We start from the raw sequence: 22,099 nt of genomic DNA, 5'->3' as shown, positions 1-22,099 counted from the left end.
CAAGGGTGAGGGCTAGCAGGCTCCAGGGAGCTCTTTGATTCTGATGAAAGGCGAGATGTTGATGAAAAAGAGAGGAGTGTGGCCCTTTCCCCAGCATGGCAAACCACTCAGAGACAACCCAACAGCAAGAAATGGATCACCCCAGGCTCTGGCATCCACAGCCCCTCAGGTTCAGGCTATACTTTCAAATCCAACCTGCCAAGTTTCAGGCTTCAGAGTCAGCATACAGAGATATCCAGCAGTGCTCAGACTCTGACAGGGCCTGAGGTCCCAGGTGAGGGCTGTGGGTGTGACAGGAGTAAGGCTGATGGGGGCTGTGGGGAGTCCACATGGAGGTCTTTGATTCTCAGCCCAGCACTTTGGTGGGAGGCCCCTGAGTACATGCCCTGCTGGGCTCCCGTGAGTGGGATGACAAAGTGGCGAACCCTCTGTTCTCTGAGGGTTAGGAATAAGAAGAACTTTGTTCCTCAGAAACATAATAGTGCTTTCCTACTCACCTTACCATTAGAGCAGAGCCTATGGAACAGAGAAAACATCAAAGGAAGCCCAGGCACTTAGGAACTTTTGGCAAGGAGGTTGGAACTAAGTGTTCTAATGATACCATAGAGGAGGAGACCAGATAGCAATGCCTCTTTCTCCCACCCATCCAACCACCTCAGCACAGGGTCCCATCAAACTCAGCGGACACTCCCTCCTCCCAGACTGATCTTTACCCAGAAACCTTTCTAGCCTCTCCTCATCTCTTGGCTGTCTTGGACTCAGGCAAAAAGAATACCTGTCCCCAACCAGCTGTCTTCAGCTCCCATCCTTCCTCCCAGCTGCCAGAGAATTATCAGGTCAGCCTGCTCCTTCTTTCCTCTCTTCATCTTTTACTAGCAGAGATTCCAGGGACCCAGGGATAACCAAGGTCTTTTACCCAAGGACCAGTTAGAGCTCTTACTCTGCAAATGTTGCAGCTCACAGATTCTGCAGAGGCTGAGATTCTGTGGTGGACCAAGGGAGCAGGAAAGGCTGAAGGTGGCTGGTTGGCTGGGTGGACTTAGGCAAGCGTCTTCTCTTTCCGGGTCATGAGGACTGGGTTATGGGTGAGATGATATGTGAAGTACCGTTGGGTTGGGAATGCTGGAGGCTCTGGGATGGGGCAGACAGCCACTCTAGGCCCACTGCTGCCTCCAGCCACCTTAACTCTACCAGCAGGAGGAATGGCACCAGCTGTGACCCAGCTCCTTTTCCTCCAGCTTGTTCTTGGACAAGCTGTTCTAGCTTGTTTGACTCTGGTCACAGACATCAAGATGCAGTTTGGCATCAGGAACTTCCGTATCTTAAATGTCAACTATCCCAAGGTTATCCACCCAGATGGTTTCCAGGTCTATTGTAATGGTCTGATGGCCTATGTGCGGGACAAGATGCAAACTTCACATTGCCCAAAGATCCATTATGTGATGCATGCCCCTTGGAAAGTCATCCAGAAGGTCTGCAAGCAAAGTGAGAGCTTCTGTGAGAACTACAATGAATACTGCACACTCACCAAGGATGCCTTCCCCATCACAGTCTGCTCCCTGAGCCACTGACAGCCACCCATCAGCTGCTACTACAATAGCACTGAAACCAACCAAAGGGCCCACCTACTCTGCTCCCGCAAGTATGAGGCTGAGCCAATAGATATCATTAGTCTCTATTAGGGCATTTAGTTCCTGAGCCATTCCCCAACCTTTACCATCACAGGCCAGCCTGTCTCCATTTCCAACATTCTGATCCCTGTAACAAGACTTCCTTCCTGACTTCCAAGACAGGCAGGGTCCCATCCCAAGAGACCAGGTGGGTGGGAAAATGTCCAGGGCTTTGATCACCATGCAAAGTGGTGCTGTCTTCTAGGTTCTTTCCAGCTTGTTTACCCCCTCTTCACTCCCATCTCCTCATCATCCTCCCTCTCCCAGAGACAGTAAAACCCACCCAAGAAGCTGACTCTGTTCAGCTGGCAGTGACTGTCCACCCACTGAGCCAGATCCTAAGTCCTGGATGGAGGCCCAGGGCCTCAGCTCACACCATGGCAACAGGCACCAGCTCCGAGTCTCACTTCCCCATCCCCAACACCCTTCTCATCTAAGGCTCCCCAAGTTCTCTTACAATTATCTCCACTCGCCCACCTACACAGGGGGTGTGGCTAGATATAGGAATCTCCTTGAGGCCCTTAGAGTCATATTAGCCTCACTTCCCTGCAACCCCTAGTTTCCAGCCTGCTCTGTGAATTCATTGCTTCTCCCTTCATATAACTGTCCTCTCCTCCTTCCTCTTACCATGGAGCATAGGGCTGTCTCTCCCCCATACTCTCAACCACCTTAGTTACCTTGCCTTCCTTTTTCCAACTTACTTTTCTTCCAGTCTTCTTACCTTGGCACACTTGCATTTCAAGGTATTGTCTCTCACCCATCCCCCAGAGGTTCCTGCTTCCCTTCTCTTCTAGCAGCTCATCCCAAATCCTCCAGACTCAAGAGTCTGCCCCTGACCAGCCAGGGAAATGAGGCAGGCCCAGCTCTAATCCAACATAAATTTCTAAAACCACATCTGAGTATGTAAGATGTGACCATTGGGGGAAACTGGGTGAAGGGCACACAAGACCCCTCTGTACTATTTCTTTGTAACTTCCTGCGAATCCATAATCATTTCAAAACAAAAAGTTAAGAACACACATCTGACTCTGTGATGATTTTAATTCCTTTTTCTTCAGTGCACTGGAACTCCTACTCTTGGAATCTTGGCAGCCTCCCCCGTCTGGTCATCTTCCTGGGCTATGCTTAGCAGTCATTAAGATCTTCTGTCCCATGTACACCATGATGGAGGTGATGTGGGGCAAAACTCAGTGCTGGGCTGGTGTTGAAAATAGACTCTCCCCTTCCCCCAGCTCTGGAACAAATTTGTAACAGAAGTCAGGCCATGTTAGCTGGCTTCTACTTCTCCCCCAGCAAAACCTGAATTGCAACAGATGAGGAAGGTGGAGGGACAGGGAAGGGTCTAATAGGTGGTATCTTTTTTCATAGTACATCACATCAGGAATTGCTACACCCTTTTGGGGGATCAGGTGGAGAGGTGAATACCATTCAGGTATGAACACAGGTAGCAAATACTTTTACCTCCACAACTGGTTCATCTCTTAACTCCAAATATATTCTTCCACCCTGTTCTTGGAAGCAGCTGTTGAGGGGGAATGCTAACTGATGGCTGGGAGGCATAAGGCTAAGCAGAGTGAAGGGTATGTGGTTGAGAACCCACACTCCTGCGGCTATCTCTTCTCCCTCTCCCTATATCAGCAGGCCCAGTTGTCCCTCATAGACAGAGTTTTTAGCTGCTGCACACACACAGATGTTTATTGTTTTCCAAGCTCCCTGGTGTTAAACATGCAGGGTCAGGGGGCTAGCAGGCTAAGATGAAGCTCCTCTCTACTTGGTCTTCTTATCATAGGTGCCAGCACCCTTGTAGCCGCTCACGTAGCCTGTGTTGTCAGTCATCTCTTCCCGTCCCGCAATGCCCTTGCCCTTGCCGCTCTCATCAAAGCGCTCCTTGTGGGTGCCGGTGTACTTGCTGGTGTCCGTCAAACGGTCCACTGCACCCACTGTTGTTGCTTTCTGCAAGCCAGAGGACGGATCTGAGCCCCCTTCCTTCCCTTACACTGTCACATCCCTTCCCCCAAGATGGCCAGAGATACTTAGAACAAGTGCTCGGAGCTCTTGCTCTGCTGTTGGCATGGGTGCTGCTTTCCTAGGGCCCAGATACAGCTGTGGGCAGGAACTCTGGCAAGAGCCATTCACTCATGGGAGAGAGGAGTGTGGTGTGGGAATGAGTGTGGTGTGTGCAGAGGGAAGGTTTTTTTTGTTTCCAGAGGAGTTATTTTGACTAGGTTGCTGCCAGAGGACTTTACCTCCAACCCCCTATGAAATATCCACTGTAGAAAGAGCTTTTGGTTCAGAGGGGGCAATTGAAAAAGGGAGTAGGTGAGAGGCAGGAGGCCTGAGATTAAATCCTAAATAAAAACTGGAAGAGGAGTAGGCATCAGGTGTCAAATCCTCTACACTAATGTCCTCCAAAAGCCACCAAGCCCTAATTGCCTGGTTCAGCTACTGGAGAATTGGGAGTTAGTCTAAATCTATTATTAAAATAGCCATGGACCTTCGGCAAGTCACCTCCCTTCTCTGAGCCGCATTTTCTTCACTTCTGGAATATCTAGACAATCTCCAAAGTCTGTTTCTGCCCTGTCTCTACAGTCACATGTTGGCAGGGTTAGCGAGGCCAGACTGGAACCATGGGGATTTAGGGAAGTGGGTCAAGGGGTAGGGATGAAGACTGTTACTCACAGTAGTGCCAGTGGTGGCTGGGTCCTTGCCCCCCATGAGTCCATAAATGTTCTCCAGGACTTCATCCGGGCTCTTCCCCTTGAAGTGCTTCTGGCCCAGTTCCTTCATTGCCTCTTTGAACTGTTGGAATGTGATGGTCCGGGCGTTCTTGGCCCTGGTCAGTTAGACAGAAATCCAGAAACTTTAGAGCATGAATGCATTACCTTCCAAGGTCCAACTTGTTCCTCACTCAGATTTGGCCCTTCTGTCCTATTACTGAGTGTCTCAAAGACTAAGAATAGCACAGTGCCAGGTACCCTGCAGTGCTCGGTAGGCCCACTGCAAATGTTCCACCACATGAACCCTTCCATGGCCAACTACCTTGCATGTTCTCTCACTCCCACCCCCATATCTTTGGCTCCTCACTTGACTTTGCTGAACACAATATCCACATCCGTGGAGGTGACCGCCTTGCCATCCATGATGCCACAGTCTTTGCACAGCTTGGAGAAGTTCTTGTTGTTCATTTCAGTGCCACTGCTTGATGATTCTCCGAAGGCAGCGAACCGATGGAATGTTTTCTCTGCCTCTGATTCCATGGTCAGCTAGAGGTGGAGGAGGGTGGTCGTGGGAGAGACTTGGGGGTGAAGGAGGAGCGGGAGGAAGGATTGTGGAGTAATGAGGACGAGTGTTAAGGTAAAATCAGTCAGCAACAGGAACAGCTCCCCTCTTCCCTGTTGCTCTCTCCTCTCTCCCTCCCCATTCCCATTGCACCTACACAGCTACAGCATGAGTATCCCCTTCTCAGCACTGGAGATAACAGTGTGAATCCTACATACTGAATGGTCCTCTTTTCCCCCTCTTTTTTATGTACCTGGATGTGGTCTGACCCTTCTGGCCTTTGTATTTAAGTGTGTGCAGATATGTGGGAGCCCCTTGGCTGTGGCAATGAGGAAACAGAGAGAGGAGGGGGAAGCTTCTATGACCTCAGCAGTGTTTATGTGACATCACTTCTGGCCCCAGCTACAGTCCTTGCCTTCAAAGGAGGGGTTTTTAGTCTCCCTACCTTGCATGCTGAATTGGGCAAACTGCTGACTTTCTGTCCTTTTCAGATGAACACATTTCCATCATTTCAGGGCAGCTTACCCATCTTCAGGGTCCTAGTCGAATTACCTGTGCTCTGCCCCACAACAGAAACTGAGGTGAGCCCAGGGAAGGTGTTTTAGTCTGTTTGGGCTTCTATAACAAAGTATCTTAAACTATGTGGCCTATAAACAATAGACATTTATTTTTCACAGTTCAGAAGCCTGAGAGGTCTAAGATCAAGGTGCTGGCAGATTCAGTGTTTGGTGAGGGCTGCTTTCTAGTTTACAGATGGCACCTTCTTGCTGTGTCCTTGCATGGTGGAAGGGGTGAATGAGTTCCCTTGGGCCTATTTATAAGGAATTCCATTCAGGAAGGCTCTGTCCTCATAAAACTTGATCACCACCCAAAGTGCCTTTGGGATTAGGATTTTATTTTATTTATTTATTTATTTATTTTGAGACAAAGTCTTGTGGTCTGTCACTCAGGCTGGAGTGCAGTGGCGTGCTCTTGGGTCACTGCAACCTCTACCCCCAGGGTTCAAGGGACTCATGCCTCCTGAGTAGCTGGGATTATAGGCTCCCACCACTATGCCTGGCTAATTTTTTTTTTTTTTTTTGAGACGGAGTTTCGCTCTTGTTACCCAGGCTGGAGTGCGATGGTGCCATCTCGGCTCACGCAACCTCCGCCTCCTGGGTTCAGGCAATTCTCCTGCCTCAGCCTCCTGAGTAGCTGGGATTACAGGCACATGCCACCATGCCCAGCTAATTTTTTGTATTTTTAGTAGAGACGGGGTTTCACCATGTTGACCAGGATGGTCTCGATCTTTTGACCTTGTGATCCACCCGCCTCGGCCTCCCAAAGTGCTGGGATTACAGGTCACCTGTGAGTGAGTCACTGTACCCAGCTGGGAGTCAGGATTTTACTATATGAATTTTGGGAAAACATAAACATTCAGACCATAGCAGTTAATGAAAACAGGTTGGTATTTTTTTCCCAGTCTCCAGGCCCATGTATAGTGACCAGCATGGAGAAACCCACCGGCTTTAAAAGGCCAGACTCAATGGAAACTTTAAATGGCTTCCAATGTTGGGCCCAGTAGGCCTTGGAGTGTAACAGATGTGGACAGGTCAGAATAAAACTGGGTCAGACTGAGGGTGAGGCTCAGACTCTGAAAATCTTCAGATAAATTTCTATGCAGGTCAGAGATGTTCCTCAGGGTTTTCTCTCTTTGGCCTTTTCTCTGGCCAGAAGCCCTACAGATAGCTGAACCTCAGGGATTCTAAAACAGAACAAGACTGGTGACTCTCCTCCTTTTCCCAACCTATTTTTTTCTTTGTCTTACAAATCTATTCCCTTCTTTCTATTCCTATTACTTCCACCCTTATTTCAGTTCTTATCATCTCATATCTGGATGACTACTCTGGCTTCTAAATTATCTCTTTCCTAAATCTAATTCTTCACTCCCATTCGCCCATAATCCATCTCTATTACCTCCTCCCCGTCAGATTAATTTTTCACAAAAAAGTATTTTTTATTACTCCTGCTCAAGAATATTCTATGTCTTAAGATATACTACAGCTTCTCATTGCCAAATCTTTTTGCTTAGCAGTCAAGGACCTGTACAACGACTAGGCCCCAATCTACCTTACCAAACGTCACCCACCTCTCATCAACATTATTCTTGGATGGGGCATGGTAGCTCATGCCTGTCATTCCAGCACTTTGGGAGGCCAAAGTGAGAGAATCGCTTGAGCCCAGGAGTTCGAGACCAGCCTGGGCAACAAAGTGAGATCCTGTCTCTAAATAAATAAATAATAAAAATTAGTTGGTAGTGGTGGCATGCACCTATAGTCCCAGCTACTCAGGAGGCTGAAGTGGGAGGATTGCTTGAGCATAGGAGTTTGAGGCTGCAGTGAACTAGGATTGTGTCAGTGCACTCCCACCTGGCTGACAGAGTGAGACCCCATCACATAAATAAATAAATAACAAAAAATCTAAGAACCAGATTATTCTTCAGCTGGGGTCATATATGCTATACACTTGACAGGCTACCTGGTAGTGGAAGGAGATAGTCCCTGGAGTGGAATGGATCTGGTGGGGAAATGAATCCTAGATATGTCAGTTACTAGCAGAATGGACTTGGGCAAGTCCCTAAGCATTCCTGAGTTTCCATTTTCCCATCTGTACAGTGAGGATGACACTAACCTTATGGTCTTAGGGGATAACATATGGGAAGCTACTATTCAGTTCTCCAAAGTAACCTGGTGTTTCTGCCTCTACACTGTCCTTCATGCTCTCTCTCTGCCTGGATAGAATGTCTCTCACTCCCACTCAAATATTCCATGGTTGTACTTCTCATCTGGGTGGTTCACCCTGGGAACAAAGCCCTTTTCCTTCCCTGAATTACAGTAATATAACGGTTTCTAGACTGTGGGCCACAGCCTCCTGGTGTGAGGATTTCTGAAATCTTGCAAAGGGCCCTAGAATCTGTACATATAAAGAGTGAGTGTGAACTGAGTAAACAATATGCCTTGCATGTGTAGGTATTACTGCATTTACAGGTGTTATGACAGAAACTTACTTCAAAGTATTGATGAATTCAAGTTTGTATTTTCTCCATCAGGAGATACTAAAACCATTATGTGAGGATGGAAATCTCTGATCTCCCACTTGAGAAGGGTGGGAAACTACTGCTATAGGACTTATTGTCCAAATAATTGATTTTATATATACATTTTTTTTTTTTTTTGAGATGGAGTCTCGCTATGTCACCCAGGCTGGAGTGCAGTGGCATGATCTCAGCTCACTGCAACCTCTGCCTCCCAGGTTCAAACCATTGTCCTGCCTCAGCCTCCTGAGTAGCTGGGATTACAGGCCCGCACCACCATGCCCAGCCAATATTTTATATTTGTATTTTTAGTAGCGATGGGTCTCACTATGTTGGTCAAGCTGGTCTTCAACTCCTGACCTTGTGATCTGCCTGCCTTGGCCTCCCAAAGGGCTGGGATTACAGGCATGAGCCACTAGGCCCTGCGTACATAATTTTTCTTAACTTGTCCTGTGTTTGTACCTTCTCTTGACTACTCCATCACAAACATCTAGAGAGGGTGTGAGCAGACTCACACTTTGAATTTCATCTACACAGTGGCTTGCACATAACAGATACTTAAAACTGTTGCTTAGTCAAAGGTATAGTTTGAAGCTGCTCTGGCCAAAGAGAAAGAGTTTAGAGAGAGAGCTTGTCCTTGCGATACTTACACACTGGCCCGGCTGGGAGCTGCCCTGACATGGAAGAACCCTATCTTGGGGTGGTACCAGCCTGACTTCTGCCTGCAGCAGGCTGGGTGAGACCCCTAGGTCTAGGAAGCCAATGGATCTCAGTGGAAATTTCCCACCTCCTGCCCGCCCCGCACCCCTGTGTGGGCCCCTTATCAGGTTCCCCCTGAGTCATCCTGACCCAGAGACGAATTTAGATGCTGGAACCTTCAGGTCCTTCCCTCCCCCACTCCAAGTAAGACTACTTTCCGCAAAGAAAAGCCTGCAGGCAAAAGCCCTCACTTGAGGCGCTCCTTCTCCCCAAGTTCCTTGGGGGCTGGTGAGATCTCTCGTGTCTTGCGCATCTTTGGCTATGACCCTCATTCCAGCAGGCTTTTTCTTGTCCAAGAGAGTGTTAAACTGGCATCCAGAGGGAAGAGGGGACTAGGAGAGGAGCCAGGGTGCCCAGCTTCTGTGCCAGTTTCTGGGGAAAAAGTTATAAAGGGAGTGGGAGAAAGGAACAGAGGAAAAGTTAGGTTCTCCAAACTGGGGGATGTAGGGGGGCTCCTTAGATTTGGGGTTGTTGAAGGCTGGGTTTTAGCCCTACCAGTTCTCCTACTCTGGGTCACCTCCTCCCTCTTGGCCTCTCCTCTTTCCAGTAGACCCTGCCAAGTGGGGATGAAAGGGGCATTGATGTTCCTTGGATGGGAGGGGTATTGCGGGTGGCGGTGGGAGGGTGGTTCCCAGGCAGGAGGGGGCAGGGAAACTTGGGGGTCTTGGGGGGGCAGTCGGTGCTGGTGTTGCAGTTGGCAGCTCAAGTTCCATTGGCCATTGTTCCTGACTGGCCTAGCGCCCAGCCCCCGAAATGGCAACTCAGGAACCAGGCTGAAGGGGGATGGGGTGGATATGATCCTGGGACTGGGGAGCTACAAGGGGGCAGGTGAGGAGAAATTCCGTAAGGTTTCTTTTTTGCCTAAACAACTTCGAATTCCCTTAGCCACATCATCTAATCAATTATCCCATTCCAGGGAGCCTTCGTCTGAGGGACACAAAGAGAGCTCATCTGGGGTGGTGTGTATGTGTGTGTGTTTGAAGTCTGGAGTGGTGTACCCACTCAGGCACCGAGAGGGACGCGGCAGTCCCTAAGACATCGCCTGGGCATTGTGATTCAGCGGGTCTGAGCTGGTCTCCTTTTCTGGGCCGGACTGGGAGGGGTTAGCGGCGAAGCCACAGGGTCTCTTGGGTCCCAGCCCGGGACACTGCGTTCTCCCCAAGCCCCTACTCCACCCCCGCAGGGTTAACTCCGCCCCTGCTCCTGTTTACCCAGGAGTCAGAGCCTCTGGGGGTCTCCGGCCCCTCCCCTGTCCCCCTCGAGGCCTTGACCCCGGAGTCCCCGTTGGCCATCCTCTCCCCCACCCCCGCCTGCGAGCGCCCTCTATTTATAGCGGCCCCCCTCATTCCCTGCCCCCCCCCCCCGCCCTCCTTGTTGTCCAACTTCTCCCGGAGCAGCCGGAGAGCAGGCGTCGGGACGCAGCAAAGAGAGGAGGTACCAGGACTCTGGAGGCTAGGGAGTCGGAACTTCTGCGCCCTCGACGTCCCCCCGTGCCCCCTTTCGGCGCCGGCACACCTGCCCTTGCCAGCCGGCGAGACCCCCGCCTCCTCAGCGGCGGTCCCGCCCACCTTCTCCTTCCTTAAACTAGCTCTCCGTGTTCGGGAGGGGGGACTCGAACTCGGGTTGTCAGTACCCCGGCTTCGTCTCCCCACTACCTGTTCCCACTGCTGAGTCGGGGGACGAAGGAAGGAGCCAGAGTGCGAATTCCAGATCCAGGTCATGGGTGAGGGCGGTGCTGAGGGCAGCTGAGGGATTCCCTCCCCAGGCTGAGGGATCTCCGTACTCCCCACACGGACCCAATGCGCGCGGCGCGGGGTTGGGGGGGGCAGGATGTTATGGTGAGCTCCGCGGAGCCTGGAAGCATGCAGCCGCCCGTCCCCAGAACCCCCCCGCCCCAGCACCACCCCTCCCTGAGCTGCAGTCTGGGCGGGGTGAAGGGGGGCGTGTTTACTGGGGGTCTGGGGCGGGTCTGCAGGGAGCCTCGTGCCCGTGGGCGGGCTGGGGAGGCTGGGGCGGGCCGGGGGCGGGTCTGCGGGGATCCGGAGTCTGGGCGGGCCAGAGTCAAAGGCAAGTGAAGGTGGAAGCGGCCGCCGCGGCAGCAGGTAGGGGGAGGGGCAGGCGAGGGGCCGCTGGGCCTGGAAAGCGCCAGCGGGGCGGGTGGGCTGAGTGATCCCGGTTCCCCTGGAGCTGACGGCTCGGGGGCAAGGGCCCGCACGGCAGAGGCGCTTGGCTGCTGCGCACAAAGGCTGAGGCTCCGCGAGCGGCAGGGCGTGTTTGGGGTGCGCCCGAGGTTGTGTGCAAGGTCCGGGGCGCTTGGCACTGGCCGCTGAAGGGTGTCTCCACGCGGACCGGCAGCCTAGGGACTCGTAGGGACAGGTTCCGGGTGCTGGGCCCGAACAGTCCTCTCTGTCCCACTCATCCCTTCCCGAAGGCGTTTGCCCTCGCGGGCCGTCGGGGGAGACCGGGAGGAGATTGTGGGACCGCCCTCCTCTCCCTTTCTCCACTCGTGGGACCTACACAGAGACTGCGTAGAGGAAAGAAGCGACGGCACCAAGCTTTTTGTTTGTTTTTAAATGGTGGAGGGAAACAGCCACGCTCTGCTACCCTCATCTTACTGGAGAGCTGTCAAAAATTTTGGGGATCCCCTAGTCCCCCGCGTTTAGCCCCCTTCAGATAGAAAATTGAGGCCAAATGTAGTAACTAATTGGGGCAAGGCCACACTGGGAGTAGCAGAGCAGGGATTCGAATCCGGAGGTTCTGAGACGGCCACCCTCTTTCCTCCACATCAGCACTTCCTTCTCTCCTCCCCGCGGCCTGAACTGATGCCCCTGCAGCCTGTATTGATTCCAGTTCGAGCCTAGAGAGGACGTGTTTTTTTGTAGATATTGGGGAGGGTTAGTGACCCCGGGAGGTTGGTGACCCTGGCAGACTGGATCTTGGCTGAGGCTTTCTGTCCCTAAAAGACCCCGGGTCTGTCTCCCATGTCATTCACCTCATTGCTGTGTTTTCTCAGACCCCAGAGTCAGAAGGAGTGAGAACCCTGACCCCTAATCCCACTGCATCCAGCCAATAGGAGACCAGTAAGTGACCCCGCCCCCCAGGCTTTTCCTGTGCAGGTCTGTCCAGGTGCTCTTCTCCTCACCTGCTCCACTAATGTTGAACTTAACGGGAATCTATTCAAAGTTGGGAGGAAGAGTCTTGGGAGGAAGGGAGGCATTGGGTTGGTTGGACAGATGTCCCTTTTATGTTGTCTTCTCCACCTCCCCCATTGGTCATGTTGCTTTGGTCTTTTTTAGCCCCCTTTCCTTTAAGCTAACGACCTTGGGACTTTAACTGAAGGTCATGTTCAATTGTGAACTCTCACAATCCTGTCTTTTGATACCCTGTCCTTTAGAATACTCAGTCACTGAGCTACGAGTTTCACTCCCTACCTGAGAGTGTGGGGTGGTCCCCTAAATATAGCCTGGGAAATCTGAGCTACACTGCTGCCCCACCCTGGTGTTTTGGTCCAGGACAGAGGAGGGAGGGGGTCTGGAGGTGTGGGTGTTGAGGGTGGCAGTGGCGATGGTGAGTATCAAGAGAAGCGGTGTCCTGATTCCTCTTCCAGTGTTTCCTCCAATCTGCCTGGAAACGGAGCTGGGGTCAGGAAAGGCCCTCTGTGTTCTGGAGTAGTCTTCCACCCCTGGGTCCCTCTGCTCCCTGCATCTTCCCGTGCTGACAAGGAAGCCTGAGGTTTGAGGAGATGTGGAGGTGTGGAGACACCCTCCCAGTCCCGTTGTTTCTTCATCCTGCCAGGCCACCATGGCGGAGCTGCAGGAGGTGCAGATCACAGAGGAGAAGCCGCTCTTGCCAGGACAGACACCGGAGGCAGCTAAGGTTATCAGAGAACTTTTGACTCCCAAGCCTAAATTCCAGACCTCGAAGCATCCCCCTTGCCTCTGACTTCCCAAACCTACAGATCTTACTCTAACCCACACCACCACTTCCTCCACCTCTACCCTAGTCGCTCTCCACAGACACTACAATTGGGAGTCAGGCCCTTGTCCTGTCACTGCACTAACCTTCATTCTTTCCATGTCTCTCTGTCAATCTCTTTCTGTCTTTGGTCTCTGTTGGTTTCTCTTTGCCTACCTCTCTTTGTCTGTCTGTCTTTCCATCTGTGACGCCACATGGTCGTGTGTTTTTGTGTGTATGTGTGTGTGTCTCTCTAGGAGGCTGAGTTAGCTGCCCGAATCCTCCTGGACCAGGGACAGGTAACAGTGTGGGGGCAGTCCCAAGGTGGGAGGAGGGGCTCTCATCTTCCCCAGTAGAGAGACCTGCTCTGCTTGGCCCTTTCTTCTTTCTTTACTTTCTTCCCTTCTATTCTAGTCCTTTCCCTTCCCCATCGTTCTCCTTTCCTTCCTTCCCCTCCTCTTCTCTCTCTAATCGTCATTATTCTTTCTTATCCTCAAACTCATCTTCCAGTGTCATGTTTTCCTCAATTCTTGCTGATCCCGTTTTTAATTCTTTGTTCCCTTTTGCCCCTTGCCCGCCCGCCCCCAGCTCCCTGACCTTGGTGTTTCTCTTTCTTTGGCCTCGTCTCCTCTGAGCTTAGCTCCTACCTGATGGTGCCCTGTTTTCCTGCAGACTCACTCTGTGGAGACACCATATGGCTCTGTCACTTTCACTGTCTATGGCACCCCCAAACCCAAACGCCCAGCGATCCTCACCTACCACGATGTGGGACTCAACTGTAAGGACCTCCATTCATCACCACTCCTGTCTGGGAAGAGGGTGGGGGGAAGGGTAGAAACCCAGAGGGAGGGGAGAAGTGGGAAGGAGAAGTTCTCTCCTGGTCTGACTGTGGCTTGAAAGAAAGGGTGAGTTCTGATGGGGGGACACGTTTCCATGTCTGATTCTATTGTTGGGGTGATGTGGGTTCTCTTTAGATAAATCTTGCTTCCAGCCACTGTTTCAATTTGGGGACATGCAGGAAATCATTCAGAATTTTGTGCGGGTTCATGTGGATGCTCCTGGAATGGAAGAGGGAGCTGCTGTGTTCCCTTTGGGGTAAGACTTAGCTCTTTACCGCTTCACCAGACTGTGAGGCACAGGGGAAGGTTAGATTGGGGAGGAGGAAAGGGAGGGCAGTGGTGATTCCGGGAGAGAATGAGTAGGACATTCAAAGGTGGAGGATGTGATGGCAGGCTGGCATCTTCCTTAACATGCCTCTCTTTTCCAGATATCAGTACCCATCTCTGGACCAGCTCGCAGACATGATCCCTTGCATCCTGCAGTACCTAAAGTGAGAGGCCTGGGAACCCCTCCAAACCAGAGTTCTCTTTCCAGCACAAGGAGACCCCTAGAACTCGCAGGTTCACCATGGTTCCTGAGCCAGTTTTGGCTTCTGACTTCAATATATCCTCTTCCTTCATGATCCCACCTTGATTATTGAAAGAAAAGGTGGTGGGTTTGGAGAACTGGCCACAGTCACAGAGTAGCCCCAGTGGATGGAGGGAAGGAAAAGGGTCCATGCTTGGCCCTTCCTCAGGCTGAAGAGGGCCTTCTCTGTTCAGAAAGCTAGGGAGGAACAGAAGGGGGTGACATAATCCCTGAGGAACCAGATAGACCTGTCTCTTTCCCTCCCACTGCCCCCTCCTTCATGCCCACACCTGGTGGATGGGGAGCTCTGTGGGTGAGAGAGAGTGAGGGAAGGAAGAGAACGCCAGACCAGGTGTCTTTGGTATTCAGAGGAAGGTGCCTACCCGTGGGTGCTGTTCTTAGCTTGGCTTCTAGGCAGCAGGGCTCAGCACCTCGGTTCACCTCTTTGCCGCTCTTTTCCTTATTCTCTTGGTTCTTCACTAAAGTCGTGTCTGTTTTCACATTTGCTTAAGTTTCATTCTTCCCGTTTCTCTAGAGGAACCAGGAACTAAAGCAAAACAAGTTGAACTAGCTCTTGGAAATTGAGAATACACAAAGAGCTATCTATGTAGAAAAACAGTGTGTTGGTTGGCTAGTATATGGGTGTTTGTTTTTAAGACAATAGCTCTCTAGGAGAAAGCTGGGGATAGACTTCAGGGATCTACCCTGACTACCCATGCCAGCCTTTAACTCCTTGGGCTCTTCTTTTTCACATCCTCCAAAGAAAGGTCCATGTCTGCCCTTTTGTGCCCATGGACTCAGGAGGGAGGACGAAGAGTTTGAAGGGATGGACTGTGGCAGGGTTTTGACAGCAGAGCCTATGAGGCGTGTATTTCTTTCTCTTTACAGTTTCTCTACAATAATTGGAATTGGTGTTGGAGCAGGGGCCTACATCCTATCGAGATATGCTGTAAGAAATAAAAAGCCCAGACGAGGGAAATGAGGGTCCACGCTGATTAGGAAAATCTGTTTATTAGTGCTGTTTGGGGGAGGAAGTGGGCATGGGGTGGGGAGTCAGGCCCTGTGGGAGTTCAAGAGTGGGTAGAGCTTGGTGGGGAGGACCATGGCCTGCTTCTCATTTCCTTCTTTCTGCTGCCCCTCAGCTTAACCACCCAGACACAGTGGAAGGTCTTGTCCTCATCAACATTGATCCCAATGCCAAGGGTTGGATGGATTGGGCAGCCCACAAGGTTTGGAGGGGCCTGTGTACTGAGACCTAGGGTGGGGGTTACCCTCGTATGGATCCAGTTAGGCTTTACCAAAGAAACTGATGGACTCTGAACTTCAAGGAGGGAGTAAAGGGGCAGGAAAATGAAGCTGTCACTTTGCCCAAGTCTCTTATAATATCCTGAACTTTCTTTTTTTTTTTTTTTTTTTATTGAGATGGAGCCTCACTCTGTCACCCAGGCTGGAGTGTAGTGGCATAATCTTGGCTCACTGCAACCTCTGCTTCCTGGTTTCAAGTAATTCTCCTGCCTCAGCCTTCTGAGTAGCTGGGATTACAGGCACCTGCCACCACGCCTGGCTAATTTTTGTATTTTTAGTAGAGATAGGGTTTCACCATCTTGGCTAGGCTGGTCTTGAACTCATGACCTCTTGATCCACCCACTGTGGCCTCCCAAAGTGCTGGGATTACAGGCATGAGCACCACACCGGCCAATATCCTGAACTTTCTCACCTGCCTTTTCCTCGTAGCTGACGGGCCTCACCTCTTCCATTTCGGAGATGATCCTTGGACATCTTTTCAGCCAGGTAAGTGGTTGTAGAAGAAGTAGAAGAGTCGAGGGGAACAGCAGGGAACTTGAATGCTTAGGGTAATTTCCTTAGTTGGGACAGGATTTGGGGAGGGAAGAAGGCTTACCTCTTTTCCTCTGGTAATTGTCGGTTTCCCTTTCCATCCGTAATTTTTCTCCTTGCTCTCTTCTTCAGGAAGAACTCTCTGGAAATTCTGAGTTGATACAAAAGTACAGAAATATCATTACACATGCACCCAACCTGGATAACATTGAATTGTACTGGAACAGCTACAACAAGTGGGTGGGCTGCATGTGTATGCATGTGAGAGAAATGTAGAAGCAGTAATTGGGGGTTGTGGGGAGGCACAGAGGAGGAGAGGGAAGTCTGGGCGGTATGCAATGTGTAAGAAATGCAGGGCATTTCTTCGGGCAGCTTCGGGACAGAGCCAGTGGGAAGGATTGTGAGGGGTTGTCCCCCTTCTCTTGTTTACCTCCTCTGCATTTTTGGACTCCCAGAAATAAGATGAACTTGTGTCCTGTGCCCTTCCTCCCTCTTTGCTGCCCTCTGACTAGGGACTTAGGGCACAAGTGACTGTAAGGGCTGTGCATGGGGCCTGTCTGCCACCTTCTCCTTTGGTTTCCACTTTTAATAACCAATATTTGACTGTAATTTTTGGACGAAGATAGTTTCCTCATGGGGGAGATAGCTTATATCTGGTTAGATAGCCTTGCCCACCTCAAATTCATACTCTTTTTACCCCTTTCTAGCCGCCGAGACCATAGCTTATATCTGGTTAGATAGCCTTGCCCACCTCAAATTCATACTCTTTTTACCCCTTTCTAGCCGCCGAGACCTGAACTTTGAGCGTGGAGGTGACATCACCCTCAAGTAAGACTTTAAGAGATAATGCATTGCCTGCCTCCCTGGATCTTCCCTAGGAGCTTGTATCCCTTAGAAGGAGGACCTTTTGCCAGGGAACTTCCTTGTCATGTCCCCCATCCTATTTGGTAAATCACTTCCCTCTAGGCCTTCCCCCTTTGAACCCTCTTGCTGGTATCAGCAGGGAGACACAGAAGGCTCTTTCCTCTTTGGAGCCAGACATTTTTCCAGCTGCACTTCTAGGAAGAGGCCAGTGAGGGAGTGCCAGAGGCTCACTGCCTTCTCCCCAACGCTATGCCTTTAGGTGTCCTGTGATGCTGGTGGTAGGAGACCAAGCACCTCATGAAGATGCAGTGGTTAGTAGGGAATTTTGGGGTGAGTGAGGGAGGAGAGTTGGGGTCCTAGGGTGGTAGTCAGAAGAGTATCTTGCCAAGGGGGATGCCCTATTTGGCACAGGAAGATCAACTTTGGGGCACTAAGAATTTGATTCCTGGTACAGAGGAACTGGGTAGGGAGCTGATGGAAAAGGGACTGGGGTTTGGGTTCCTGGGTCCCTTGCAGGGGAGGGGCCACAGTAGGTGTGACCTCATTCATTCAGCGTCCTACTTACTCCAGGTGGAATGTAACTCAAAACTGGACCCCACCCAGACCTCGTTCCTCAAGGTTAGTAACCTGCTCCTGGCCCCCTGTCCAGAGCCATGTATCCTCTCTAGATTCAGCTGCTAAGCCTCCAGGGCCCTGCATGGGAGCAAATGGGGTGAATGAATAACAAAACAAAGGGGCTAGAGTGAAGAAGCTAGGGAAGAGACACCCTTCCACCTCCCCACATGGCTCATTTCTGTATGTATCACTTTTTCTGGGTGGCGCTCTCCTGAACAGATGGCTGACTCCGGAGGTCAGCCCCAGCTGACTCAGGTGAGTACCCCTGCCATCCATGGGATGGGGAGGTGGCATAGGATACAGGTGGCACTGAACTCTGCCCTTTGCAACACACCCTGTCCCCACACTGCCTCAGCCTGAGGCTCCAGCTCTGCCTCTAACCTCATCTGTCTCCCTTGCCTCTTCTTACTTCTATAGCCAGGCAAGCTGACCGAGGCTTTCAAGTACTTCCTGCAAGGCATGGGCTACAGTGAGTATGGGGACAAGAGACTGCTGCACTAGAGGAGAGATGGTCACTGAGTGGGGTGGAATCATTTTAGGTTAATGCCTGGACTCACCACCATCTGCCCAATTGAGCTCATTGATCCCCTGGCTTAGTTATAACTAGTCATAATCCAAGAACTGTGCACTGAGTCGCCAGCCCCCCTTCCCCTGTTTCTCTCTGACTGCTTGTGTACCCTTCTGTCTCCACAGTGGCCTCATCCTGCATGACTCGCCTTTCCCGGTCTCGTACGGCCTCTCTAACCAGTGCAGCGTCCATTGATGGCAACCGGTCCCGCTCTCGCACCCTGTCCCAGAGCAGCGAGTCTGGAACTCTTTCTTCAGGGCCCCCGGGGCACACCATGGAGGTCTCCTGTTGAATGACCCTTGTTGTCCTAGTGTGGGTCCCAGCCCTCACCTCCCCCAGAACTAACCTGGGAGGTGCTGAAGGGGCACTGGGCCAGGGTAAACAAGGAAAAAAGGGCAGATCATGTGGGGAGATGACCTTGATCTTTGATTGCTACCCTAACCTTGACCTTTAACCTGTGATTCCCCCCAGCTCCTGGGAGAGATGTCCTAATATCTCTTAGGGACCCAGACCCCTAAATGATCCTCCTCTCCCATTTTGGTGTTAAGGTGGAGAGGACATGTATCTTCTGTCCTGATCTAGGTGTCCGTAGATGAGGGATAAGAGGTTGTTGTAGCTGTCATGGTGCCTCCATCAGATTCTCCCTGCTTTCCCCATATTTGCAAGGGGAGAGGATTTGGGGCTGGGGCTCCGCTCACCAAAGCTGATATGGCTTCTCATTAACCCTTTAGGACTCTGAAGGGTGTGGACCTACATGAATGTGTGTCAGGGGAGACTTGCTGGTGGGTTAGCAGGCCTCAGGATGTGATAGAAACATCCAGTGTGTAAAAAGGAAGTTGGAATGGGAGGCGGTGGGCAATGAATGAGTATGGGGGAAGGATTGGTGCTGGGGCAACAGGAAGGGGCCTGGGGCCATTTGGCTGCACTAACTTTGGTAGCTCTCAGCATCTAGAGTGGGGCTGGGAGGGAGCTAAACTTGGGCTGGGCTGCTTGGGGCTTGGCTGGGTGGAAAGGGCTACCCTTGGGCTCTGACCACACTGTATTATGTGTGGAGGGTGCCCTCCTGTCTCCCACAACTTCTGCTCTAACAATAAACTGTAGAATCTGAGTACCATTATTATTCTTTGTCTAGTTATACCTGCATCATGCTATCATCTCCCTGTCCTAGTCTCATGTTCTCTTCTCAAAGTGATATAAACCCTGGGGGGCTTTGTGGCAAAGATATGTCACAAAATATGACCACATAGAAATAGGCCCTGTTCCAATACAGTGGTGTTGCCTTGATATTGTTAATATTTTTAAGCTTGGGAGAGAGGAACCATTTAGATCTTAGGAGACTTCCTTATCAACTATGGGTAATTGAGAAAGGCCACAGGATTTCAGAGATGCTACCAACATCACAGCTTTCTAGAAAGAATTGAAGAGGATGGACATGGTGGGTCACATCTGTGATCCCAACACACTTGGGAGGCTGAGGTGGACAGATCACTTGAGCTCAGGAGTTTGTGACCAGCCTGGGCAACATGGTGAAACCCTGTCTCTACAAAAAAATACAAAAATTAGCTGAGCGTGATGGCGCACACCTGTAGTTCCAGCTACTTGGGAGGCTGAGGTGGGAGGATCACTTGAGCCCAGGAGGTGGACATTGCAGTGAGCCAAGGTCACACCACTGCACTCCAGCCTGGGCAACAGAGACTCCATCTCAAAAAAAAAAAAAATAGTTGAAGAAGGCTGATGACAGAAGTGCCAGGATATCTTGAGACTCACCTTCCTGGATATCTTGAGACTCATCTTCCCTAGAGGGTCACCTAGATTCCATTTTGGATGTTTGAGACTCACCTTCCAGGATATCTTGAGACTCATCTTCCCTAGGGGGTCACCTAGATTCCATTTTGGATGTTTCAGTCCAATCAGTAGACCAGGATGCATGAACTTACTGTAAGGATTGGGCTGCTCATAGTTCATTCCGATCTGAAGACTCTTTCAGGAAAGGTGCAGCAAAAGGGGATTTCTCTTGGGAATTCCTCTTCCCTCATGGAATCCAAGGGATCTGAGAGCTAACCAAGTCTCTGTTTGTGGTTAACTAAGAAGCTTTTAAATAAATATGAACAATAATCAAGAGGAATTCATATTTTGCAGCTGTTACAGGCTGATGCTTAGGCTCTTGAGGCACAAGAAGTAAAAACGAGGAGGCACCTTGTAGCATTATTGGTAACACTACTGTGAAGGAATATTTCAAGGTCTTTTCCTCGATTGTTTTATAGAAACTCCAGGGGCAATTATACCCTTGCCTCAGTGAAACTGAGCTGAGGACTAATGCAGCTTGATGCCTGGTGCTGACATACTGATTGACATGGAAATGGGACATGGAATATGCTCTTGATTCTTGAGCATTTTATCACTCTCCCCCATAGAACTGGGTCTGTATTAAATGTGGTAGGCCAAGGTCAGAAAGGGAAGTGGAGGTACTAGGTAACAAGGAGGGTTATGGAACTCGCTATTGGATGGTGAGGGTTTTGGGCAACCACAAGCAGGGCAGGCAGCAGAGTGCTGAAGTACCACACTGAAGAAAAGAAGTGGCATAATTGGAATCATTGGGGACAAACTAGCTTCTCAGAAAAACACAAGGAAAAGGTAAAATATTACAACCAGCATTGATCTTTGCTGGCAATAGCTGCTCTTGTGTATTATGGATGGAAAGGCAAGTCTTTTCTGCATATCTGCCTACATAGATAATACTGTCTGCAGGGTAATCTCTGGAAATGGGGGCACATTACATGTTTGTGTACATAGCTGACTGTGTGCATACATATGTATCATGTAGGTCGGCATGTCAAGGGTGATGGCCGTATGTGTCTCTCCTATAGATGTCTCTGCATAAGAAATCTCAGTTTTGTAGAGAGAAAGATGCCCTCTGCTGAGAGCTAGTCGTGGGGTGGGGGTTTTGTCCCTGACTGACCTTACTCTGTTGGAGAGTGACGAAATGCTCAAGAATCAAGAGCATATTACAGGTCCCATTTCCATGTCCATCAGCTGAGGGCATGTCAATTAGCCCATGAGGACACAGTGCCCCCCTGTGGTTGACATGGTTCTTAATAACTTTCTCTAGTTCCCATGTCCCTTGCTGTTTTTCCCCAGTCTTAGAGTTGCATTGTACTTTGTGGTTCTGTTTAGTAGCTCTGTAGGAGGTCCTGATATCATGGTTGGAGTCTCCTGTTCATTTTTAAGATTAGAGCAGGAAGGCTTAGGGGAGAGGGGAGGTGATTGTACAGAAGCAGAACCACAGACTCCCTACTTTTTGTCTCTGCTTTAGGTTTAGGACTCCTGTTTCTCTCTTACCCTTAATGTAAAGGAATTTGAGTATTTCTCAGACTTTAGGGACAGAAGTCAAAGATAGCTAAGAGAAGATTCAATGGGAAAGAGGATAAAACAAGAACAGAGTGAAAAGAGGCTTATAGTTTCAGCTTAAAAATTTTGGATCTCATAAAGAGATTTTAAAGGGTGAATCTCTGAAGGTACACACGAAACAATGAACCTGCAGTGGGAGGGATGGATGTGAAACATTAGAGAGGATATTAATGGTAAGGGAAAATACTGGAGTGGGAGACACCACCTTTCTTTCTTTCTTTTTTTTTTTTTTTTCGCGATAGAGTCTCACTCTTACCCAGGCTGGAGTGCAGTGGCACGATCTCAGCTAAGTGCAACCTCTGCTTCCCAGGCTCAAGCAATTCTCCAATCTCAGCCTCCTGAGTAGCTGGGACCACAGGTGCATGCCACCACACCTGGTTAATTTTTTATATTTTGGTAGAGACAGGTTTTCACCATGTTGCCCAGGTTGGTCTCGAACTCCTGAGGTCAAGTGATCCACCCTCCTCAGCCTCTCAAAGGGCTGGGATTACAGGTTTGAGCCACTGCGCCTGGCTGGGAGACACCCCACCTTCCTTCCTTCCTTCCTTCCTTCCTTCCTTCCTTCCTTCCTTCCTTCCTTCCTTCTTTCCTTCCTTCCTTTCTTCCTTCCTTCCTCTTTCCTTTCCTTTCCTTTCCCTCCCCCCCTCTCTTTTTCTCTCCCTCTCT

General features: G+C 50.4%; 3 protein-coding genes across 24 annotated transcripts; 2 read left to right on the top strand and 1 right to left on the bottom strand.

The window, feature by feature from the left end:
• The first annotated feature begins 699 nt into the window (after nucleotides 1-699).
• RNASE13 (ribonuclease A family member 13 (inactive)) lies at nucleotides 700-1,691 on the top strand. Its single transcript, XM_009005875.4, is given in 1 exon segment — nucleotides 700-1,691. A coding segment is annotated over 1 exon segment (555 nt). The 5' UTR covers nucleotides 700-1,136.
• Nucleotides 1,692-2,693: 1,002 nt separating this feature from the next.
• Nucleotides 2,694-10,677, bottom strand: TPPP2 (tubulin polymerization promoting protein family member 2). 4 transcript variants are annotated; one of them, XM_078334463.1, is made up of 6 exons: nucleotides 10,437-10,677; nucleotides 8,973-9,153; nucleotides 5,395-5,508; nucleotides 4,755-4,965; nucleotides 4,350-4,503; nucleotides 2,694-3,623 (listed from the first exon to the last, which is right to left on the bottom strand). In XM_078334463.1, exons 4-6 carry the CDS (start codon nucleotides 4,925-4,927, stop codon nucleotides 3,438-3,440), a joined length of 513 nt encoding a protein of 170 aa, XP_078190589.1. In that variant the 5' UTR covers nucleotides 4,928-4,965; nucleotides 5,395-5,508; nucleotides 8,973-9,153; nucleotides 10,437-10,677; the 3' UTR covers nucleotides 2,694-3,437. The 4 variants fall into 4 exon arrangements, with proteins under 4 accessions (XP_078190589.1, XP_009003921.2, XP_035115881.2 ...); XM_009005673.4 differs by lacking the exon at nucleotides 5,395-5,508; XM_035259990.3 differs by lacking the exons at nucleotides 5,395-5,508; nucleotides 8,973-9,153; nucleotides 10,437-10,677 and adding an exon at nucleotides 5,107-5,245.
• NDRG2 (NDRG family member 2) lies at nucleotides 10,138-19,133 on the top strand. 19 transcript variants are annotated; one of them, XM_054239778.2, is made up of 17 exons: nucleotides 10,138-10,215; nucleotides 11,795-11,861; nucleotides 12,577-12,657; nucleotides 12,993-13,034; nucleotides 13,408-13,513; nucleotides 13,710-13,830; nucleotides 14,003-14,065; nucleotides 15,031-15,091; nucleotides 15,285-15,371; nucleotides 15,877-15,933; nucleotides 16,111-16,214; nucleotides 16,762-16,806; nucleotides 17,102-17,153; nucleotides 17,413-17,460; nucleotides 17,677-17,712; nucleotides 17,875-17,926; nucleotides 18,151-19,133. In XM_054239778.2, exons 3-17 carry the CDS (start codon nucleotides 12,583-12,585, stop codon nucleotides 18,315-18,317), a joined length of 1,116 nt encoding a protein of 371 aa, XP_054095753.1. In that variant the 5' UTR covers nucleotides 10,138-10,215; nucleotides 11,795-11,861; nucleotides 12,577-12,582; the 3' UTR covers nucleotides 18,318-19,133. The 19 variants fall into 19 exon arrangements, with proteins under 19 accessions (XP_054095753.1, XP_078190576.1, XP_054095755.1 ...); XM_078334450.1 differs by having other exon boundaries at nucleotides 12,389-12,657; XM_054239780.2 differs by having other exon boundaries at nucleotides 10,138-10,504.
• The last annotated feature ends 2,966 nt before the right edge of the window (nucleotides 19,134-22,099 follow it).

Source organism: Callithrix jacchus, chromosome 8 (genome assembly GCF_049354715.1).
Source record: "Callithrix jacchus isolate 240 chromosome 8, calJac240_pri, whole genome shotgun sequence".
Lineage (NCBI taxonomy): Eukaryota > Metazoa > Chordata > Mammalia > Primates > Cebidae > Callithrix > Callithrix jacchus.
Note: the sequence above shows the minus strand (reverse complement) of the source record. Positions and strands in the feature narration are given on the sequence as shown.